Genomic DNA, 8,772 nt, shown 5'->3' on the forward strand with positions numbered 1-8,772 from the left:
CTTTTACAGAACTACATAACGCTCCTTTAACTTTGATCCAGACTCAACAATGAATCAGCTGCTTGAGGAAATAATGAGACTCAGCGTCAGTTGCAGCTCGACTCTTCTGCTGTCGACAGTTTTCTGTCATGTCACGCAACATTTGTCCTTCCTCACAATGAGACCGACACTCGTCCACGAGAGGAGGAGGTGATGAGAGACAGGCGGACGGACGGCAGCACTCCTCTTCTCCCTCCTCTCGTCGCTGTTCGTCCCTCTACAACCCCTCCACAAACAAACTAGACCCAAAACCCGGGCCGAGCCTCGGACCTCTCGTCTCTGACATTTGTTGTGAAGGTGAGGACAGACGCAGGTGTCTGAACTCTCCTCACGAGCTCCTCGTCTCTGTCTGAAGTTAGATTACAGAAAAAAAGCTTTTATAAGACGGAGAAGTTTTTCATAATTGTATGTTGAAATCAGAAGGCCGCAATTTTCGAAAGCCCTCGCTGCTTTTCTTGGAAAAATGATTCTAGAGCGACGTCTGCCTGTGATTGCTCTTCAGCGCTCGTCTCTGCTGTTTGATGACGAAAAATATAAGTTTTTATCTGTTTTTAGTGAAATATGAAGCTGTGAGAAGTTTTTCTAAGAAGAGAGAAAGTGAAATGAAGTGTTTCTTCCACGTATGTGACGAACTCTGCCGATTCAGGCGGACAGGTGGGCGAGACATCTGCTTTTCTACTTTGTCTTCTCACCACTGTCTTCACCTTTAGGTTTGGTGTCTCTTTTAGTGTGTGTGTGTGTGTGGGGAGGAGAAAGGAAATGTTTGGGGCAAAAGGAGCAAAAGGAAAAAGGGAGGAGGAGGTGCAGACCTACTTCCTGAGAGGTTATGACCGCCGCATCTGTCGCCAGTAAAACAACAGCTCACGTGTCTCTGAAGCCTCCTGCCTTCTCTCTCTGTGTCGTCCCTGCATCCTCCTCTCAGTGCACATCTCCCTCTCACCCCTTCATTCCTCTCTCTCTATTTAAAACCGCTGGATTGTTGGATTTGTGAGTGACAAAACACGAGCCGCGGTGGCCGCCCCGGCCTCGGCCCTAATCCTCCCCTGCGCTCTCTTTCCTGTGGCCCTGAAGTTATGAGAAAACAAAGTGGAGCGAGGGGAGGCTGAATATTTACTGCAGACCGAGAGCAACTGTTTGACTCTGAATCCCAGCTGCAATGTGAGGATTCATTAAAGGCGGCAGACAAAGAGGCCAAGCCGAGGCACGGTGAGGGTTAAGCCGGCCGCGATTCTTCGCAGCGACCCCGGCTTTCGCCCTCTGTCGGCCGAGGGGACAGAGGTCTCCACGTCCGCTGTCACCCAATCCCCCCTCAGCCTCGCTCTGCTTGAGTCTGCTCTGCGAGCCTTCGGCCCTACCTTTCATCCAGTAATCCAGGCCTATGGGATCTGAGCGGGCCTAGACATAATTACCCTCGTTGCCCCTTGGGGCCCCGACTCTTTCTTCTTCTCTCCCTCTCTGTCTCACTTTTTTCCTCCCATTCTTTTCCCTCCTTGTTCCTTTTTTATTCCACAATCTTAAATCATCAACTTTTCTAATCATTAAAGAAAAAAGGCCACGTCAACCCTCCATCACCCCGCCGGTGTGAACTCGCCGTCGAACACGGCAGCGTTTCACTTTCTCTCCTTCCATTTTTCCCCCTCTACTCTCTCGCCCTCGCCGCCAGTCGATGTAGCTAAATTAAAACAACTGATCTTTTTCTCTCTGAGCTCCAGAGGAGAAGGAAAAAAGGGCAAAATTAGAGGCTCCGCGGGGGTTTTTGGAAGGAGGGACGGGTCGGAGGAAGAGGGAGGGCATCGTTACGACATTCAGCACAAGGCCTCGTCAGTCATTCATGATGGACCTGCATCTCTAAGCCCTCCTCCTCCTCCTCCTCCTCCTCCTCTCTCTCTCTCTAACCCCCCCTGCATTCACAAAAGGACCCACAGAGGTGCCCCCGTCACTGCCCGGTCACAAAGGGTCTTTGGGCTTCTATGTAATCTCTTAATGAACTGCATTGGAGGAGAGGGAGCGCTCCTTTTACATAAACCATGTAAAGCAGGCCTCGCTTTTGTTTCTCCCTCCCAACTACAAAATGGATTACCAGAAGAAGGAGGTGTGTGTGATGTGTGTGTGTGTGTGTGTGTGTGTGTGTGTGTGTGTGTGTGTGTGTGTGTGTGTGTGTGTGTGTGTGTGGTGGTGGGGTCACACTCTTGTTTTTTTTCTTCTTCGGTGGTTTTGTGCATAAGGGCAGTAAAGTAGTAGAGCGCAAACAACAATGAGGTTTAATCGACACAGCCGTGATCTTTGTGGAGGGATTTCTTCTGATAGGTGCACACACACACTCAGCACAGAGCGAGCGAGCGAGAGAGAGAGAGAGAGAGGCTAGCTGTTTCTTTATGCTCTCCCCCGGCCTACACACACACAAAGGCATTAGACTGGCCCGCAGCCTTCACATTTCTAACATTCATCTTCCCTTGAATAGTCAAAGAGGAGGACTAACACAAACTCAAAGCGAGACGCAGAGGCAGGGACAACTCGGGCTGTCGAGCATATTGCTGACCTGCTGAATAAAGATATTCACGCTTTGGGCTCCTCTGTAACCGAGGAGGAATAACTGACACACTGGCATGAGGACTTTCAACAAGCTGTGAAAAGGCGGATAATAAAAAGTTTATTCAGCCGACGCTCACGGGGAAGTTATTTATCAGGACGGGAGCCGTGTGGAAAAAAACTCAGTGGCACATTTTCCACCCTGAAGTTCCTAAAGTTTGGAAATTTCAACCGATTAATCGATTAAAGAAAATATTTTAGTTGTTTCCAGCCACAGAACTTGAACTACAGACCCACAGTGATTGTCCTGCTCACAGTGAGGGTATTTACCTAAAGAGAAAAGAGGCTCCACTCACACAATGATATCACTCTGTGGCCTTTTACCTCTGAACTCTTCAACCCAGACAGGAGGTAAAGAATGCGCACATGCACCCGCTAATTCTGCGGAATGCCCGCCGCATCCGTGGCAGCCTGCGGCCTGTACTTGCTCCGAGGCTGGACGCACTTTATCCTTTGTTTGTTTTTTTTCCTCCTTTTTTCAAAATCAAAAGTGACGCGCCAAGTGAAATGACACACTAATTTAAGAGGGCTGCAGCTCCAAAATGGAGGTTCTGACTCTGTGAGGACAGGACAGCACAAAATAACTTGTTGGGTGAGCCCTTTATAGAAGAGGAGGCTTTTCCCAGAACACAGGCTGCAGTATGCTCAGTGACAGGGCTTATATTTGCTTTGTCCTTCAAAATAAAACCTCCTCTGCAGCATCACATTCAGGCAAATCATCGCTGCTGAAACCATTCTGGGGTGTTTCTGTCGTCAAATGGCACCATATACGCACTGACCTAAACATAACGACTCACTGCATCGCAGCACAGAACCATTTGGGCTGCAATGCATGCATACAAAGTGCAACCTCGACCGATTTTAAGCTTTAAAAACGCTGTTTCGCTGCCGATCCATCGTCAAAATGGGTACAAACATACATTAATGCGTCATTAGGAGCATCGAGACGCGGCGGGACACAGATGGCCGAGGCAGTCAGGAGGCTGGAAGGCCGAGGCTGCTGCGTACAGACCATCACAGCTCTCTGTCCCGCAGACAACGCAGCAAAATCCTGTCTGAAACAGACGAACAAGGCCCGAGAGCGCGCACGGTTACGCACAACACAAGCCTCAGCTCTCCACCACGCAACAACAGGCACCTGTTAGACCGTCAGAGCGTCTCCATTGTGTGTGTTTGACTGTGGAAAAACAGGAGACAAGAGAGGGACGGAGGGGCTTTCTGGCTGAGCTGGAGCCAAAAGCTGAATTATTGAGCGAGTTGGAGTTTGGCCGTGACGAAAGCGCCACAAAGAGGGGCGCCCCCCGCCGGGCTGAGACCAGGGGTGTAGAGGAGGAGAAAGACACCTTTTTATTTGCAGAAAAAGGAGTTTAACCGCCTTTCTTGGCCTGTTGGAATATTTAGGAGGCACATGGAGGGTGGGGGTGATCTCAGCTGGGTGGATGAGACGCAAACAGGCCTGTTTCCTCATAATCACCCAACTGTGGTCAAAGATAACTCACTATCTTCTATAAACATACACACAACTGTATGAGACATCATGAAATTCAGAAATCAGAATTCAATGTGACATCCAGGCTTCTGTCAGATGCAGTGCACGGGCGCAGAGCAGCGGGGTGGAGGCGCACGACGGTTTTATTCTAAGTTTTCATCTCCTCCAACACGTTTTCCAGCATAATCCGCCCTAAAAAATTCCTCTCATTGTTCACTTCATTATTTAATTCTCTGCACACAAAGTGTTGGGAGCCGCGTCAGAGCAGCAGAGGGCCCCGGCGGAGCGTCCCGGCAGCTCCACGCAGCCCTCCGCCTCGTCGTGTTGAGAACAACGAGGCTTCATTATTTTCATCACGGAGGGTAAAAATATCATCCAATATTTGATCCCGTGGAAAAACACATCTGCAAGGCCCCGCGTAATGAGCTCGATGCAGCTTCAAAGCTCTGCTATTTTTACCGGATCGGACCTGTTACAGTCTGAAATGAATCACAACAGTCCAAGTTATTACTGAGCGAGGAGGCGAAGCGTAAAGTTACCTACAAAATGACACCCAGAATGAGCCACATGTCTGACTGACTCCACATTAATGTGCGCGTCAACAACAAATAACAGATGCAACATATGAAGTGTTGAGCTGTGTGTGTGTATGTGTGTGTGTGTGTGTGTGTGTTGAGTGGCACCATAACGCACGGGCGGCCGAGCGGGGCCTCGCTATCCACTGCGCGTAAATATTCCCCAACGGCGACAAGAAGACAAACAGCAAATTAATCAGCTGGGCAGTGAAGACACGAGCAGAGCGACACACAGCTCCTTTACATCCTGACATTTTGGATGATGTCTTTATCTTTTAACACCAATAAAACACCAAACTCTGTTCAAAAATTGTGCGAGTTAAGGCGCAGAGCGGGTGGAGATCCATTAGGGTTTTTTTTTTTTTGTATTAATCGTTACGGGGAAACTCGGCGCACACATGACCCGCTAATCTGCGTTTATTTTCACAATATCTGACTTTAGAGACGCGGGTCCTGCAGATCAGCACGCTGTGTGATGTCTGCGGGAATAAAAAGCGAGGATAAAATTCAAATTTTTAAATCACGCGACTCTGAGAGCTCTTTGTTCCTGTAAATGTGTGCTGAAATGAAGAGGTGTTTCAGGAAAACTACACAATGATGACTGGTTTTATTTTACGCGTTTAAGCCACGAGCGGCGAGCGAGTCAACCTTAAATTGCCTGATTTTTCAACGGAGTCTGGCATGAAATCGTCTCCCCGCACGGGAGAGCGTATAGGGCGCTACGGGGGCCGATAATCAGCGCGGCTTGTGTTCCACTTACTTGGTATTTGTTGTGTTCCAGTAGATGGACTCCAGGATGAGCGCCCGGCACAAGTCCACTTTGAAGGCAATAAACAAAACTCCGAAATAATATCTCCACATCGAGTCCCCCATGGTGAGCCTGCGCGCCTCCGGGTGGGTGCACAATCCTTCTCAAAATCGCCAAATGTGTCCACAAAAAACAAATCAGACGACAAGCGCTCCAGGAAGGGCTGACGGCGGCAATCTCTTCAGCTTATATCCCGATCCAGAGGGGATGCGCACGGACAACAAACCCAAGATCAGACGTAGAGGAGCATCTCCTGCTCCAAAAACCAAAGGCGCACGGCAGCAGTTCATTCAGCGGGCAGTGCGTTTATATTCTCCCCTTCAGAGCGCTGTAATACATCCCTCAGAGAGAAAAAAAGAAAGTGGTGTTGTCCGCTGTGGACCGGGCGGCAGATGGAAATCAATACAAATATAAATCCTCTGCGTTATAGTCCAGCAGTGCAGCCAAGATCCAGAAGAGCAGCAGCAGCACAGAGGCGGACAGAGATGGCTGGCTGGTGGAATGGTTGAGATTATTCCCCTTTTCAGCTGGAGCTGCTGCTGCTGCTGCTGGTGGTGGAGGTGCTGGTGGAGGTGGTGGTGGTGGTGGTGGTGAGCAACAAACTGTGGGTGACAGCAGCAGAAAAATGAGAAGGGCGAAGCAATGAGGTCGGATGGTCAAAATTAAGAAAATGATCAAATATGAGAATGAAAGAAATCAAAGGAGCTGGAATGGAAGTTCTCATACTAGAGGTCCCCAGAAAACAACGCGCTGCGGCTCCTGCAAAGATCCGTCCCAAACGCCCGCAGAGTACGCAGGGGTGATGCCTCAGCGCTGCTCCGAAACCTGGATGGAGAGTAACTGCAAGGGAGCGCGACTGGGAATATTTGGTGGAGCTGGTTTTAGCGAGGCCCCGCCCCCCGCTGCCGCTGATTGGTCCCCACGGCGGGGAAGTCAATAGGAGCTGTGCTGTCAGTCAAGGGGAAAGGCAACTGGTTCAGTTCGGTGACTAGTGGAGAGCAGAAACGGGGAGGAATCACAGCCGAATGTACTTCTGACAAACAAGGCAGGTGGAGGAATAAAAGCCGAACCCGAGGATTTGTCATTAATGTCTAATTATGACGTAATAAGATCACATCACACACATATAACACACAAATAATAAAAGGTGCAACACTCCCCCTGTAATCAATAAAAAAGATGTCAGCAGGTTAACGGCACGCACCAGACTCCATGTAAATATCTACTGTTTTTACTCTGATGCGTAAAACAACAAATAACGCGCACTTCTCGCGTGTTTATGGCTCCATAATGAAAACAACGAGCTCCCATAAGGCTCACACACACACACATACACACGCACACACACACACACACACACATGTACGTGCGTATGTGTCTCCATTGAGTGCACTGTGTTGCAGCTCGAGTTTTTTCGAAAGGCACGAGCGCCCACTAGCGGAAAAAACGCTCTGGAGACGTGAGGAAGGAAAGAAACAATCGAATAATGTTTTATTTCACATTTTAATAAAACTTAAAATAATGAAATAAACTGTTTTAATTTAGGACAAATGAAACAGAAGATTAAAGCGTTTAAAACAGAAAGTGTTTCCGAAATAAAGAGGACGATTAAAAAGAAAATGTTTTGAACTTTTAAGGAGTTAAAGGAGTTTTTTTTTATTACTGAATTATTCCTTTTACAAATAAAGTGACTTCATGACTATTATCCGCAGTATTACGTGTGTGTGTTGCGCCTTTTCATCGCATCCGGAACTGTTACAACATTATTGTAACAAACATTAAAGTTCCTTCAGAGCTTTAATTGAATCGACACATTCACACTTTCTGCAAAACACTTAAACTTTTAGTGAACAGCCTCTAATTTAACGAGCACACACACACGCACACACACACACACACCTCCGATAGATTACAGCTCAGACTAAAGTAACGTGTGAACTTTTGGCACTTTTCAACGACTTAATTCGATCAGCTCGTTTCTTCTCGCTGTGGATTGCGGGGCTGTTTGCGGGGCTGTTTGCGGGGCTGTTTGCTCTCTGCTGATCGTCTGGCTGATGTTAACACCGGGCGGATAATTGAGGAGTCCGATCCCTCTCCTGTCCTCTCCTGGCCCCGGGAATAAACACACAGAGAGGATGGTGGTACGCGCGGGGCTCTCAGCCGCACCGCACTCTGGATGTTTATTGCGGCAGCTGTGCGTGAACTTTAGATTTAATTTGATGTATTAGATTAACGAGGCTGACGTGATGAGCGCGGGGCCCGGCGGAGCTTTCTCTAAATATTTAACAGAAGAAATCCCTCAAATGTTTCTATATATTTCTGCACAATGTGTTTATTAACTGTTCCAGAGAGAGTTTAAATTATCTCTGCTTTGTTGGCTTATCTGTAAAAATAATCTAAAAGTATCTTAAACAAGCTCACAATGTATTTTTTAATTATCTCTCCTTTTTTGTGCCATTCTGACATTTATAAAAGTTGTTTCTGGATTAAAAATGACGCAAATAAATTCCTTTAATTAAAGTTTTAGCTCCAGATTTATTATGACCTTTATTGTTTTGTTTTATTTGACATTTTTCACGTGTATTTTGTGTGATGAAGCTCGTGTTTGACAGCCACACAGGAAGTTTTGACTTTCTTTATTTTTAAATCTCTTCCTTCCTCCGCGCGGCTAAAAACGAGCTCCTGTTTTAACCCCGTCGGCCAGAAGAAGCAGCTGCGGAGCGTCTTTCCTGAAGATCAGGCCGACTCACAAGAGCTGGGACACACACACACACACACACTCTCTCTCTCTCTCACACACACACACACACTTAACTGTGAATCTGTGCTGTTGACACTTGCAAACAGGAAAGCAGTTTGGAGGACAGGACTGTAACTATTGTTGTTCCTCCGTTGAAAGATAAAGTGGATTAATTGAATATCCTCCTGATGACAGACAGATTATTTAATTCAAATAAACTCTTCACGTGTCTGAGAAGCTCACTTTGCATTTAAAATGAATTAAATTAAATTTAAAAAGTAGTTTAAGCCATCAGCAGAAGAATTCTCTGACACTTCTCGGTGCGTTTTCTCTCTGAGGGAACTAAAAATAAAAACAAGTTTCCAGAGGCAGCTGAACTCTGCAGAAACTCCTTCTTGTTTTAATGACTCGGCTCGGCTCGGCTCGGCTCAGCTGTGCGGGGCTGGCAGGCAGCAGCTCACAGGCCGCCGGTGCTGCTGGGGATTTTTTGTTTGTTCAGGAGCGCACCGGAGCGCGTCGGGGTCTGTGCGTA

General features: G+C 47.5%; 1 protein-coding gene across 1 annotated transcript in view; it reads right to left on the reverse strand.

The window, feature by feature from the left end:
* efnb2a (ephrin-B2a) overlaps positions 1 to 6,313 on the reverse strand; it is a 29,788-nt gene extending 23,475 nt beyond the window's left edge. Inside the window, exons 1-2 of the mRNA XM_073474361.1 lie at positions 6,227 to 6,313; positions 5,453 to 6,102 (exon numbers count right to left, since the gene is read on the reverse strand). Of these exons, the coding sequence (XP_073330462.1) occupies positions 5,453 to 5,565 (113 nt within the window). The 5' untranslated portion in view covers positions 5,566 to 6,102; positions 6,227 to 6,313. The remainder of the gene's footprint in view (positions 1 to 5,452; positions 6,103 to 6,226) is intronic.
* Positions 6,314 to 8,772: the final 2,459 nt, after the last annotated feature.

The sequence above is a fragment of the Pagrus major genome, chromosome 9 (genome assembly GCF_040436345.1).
Source record: "Pagrus major chromosome 9, Pma_NU_1.0".
In the NCBI taxonomy this organism is placed as follows: Eukaryota; Metazoa; Chordata; class Actinopteri; order Spariformes; family Sparidae; genus Pagrus; species Pagrus major.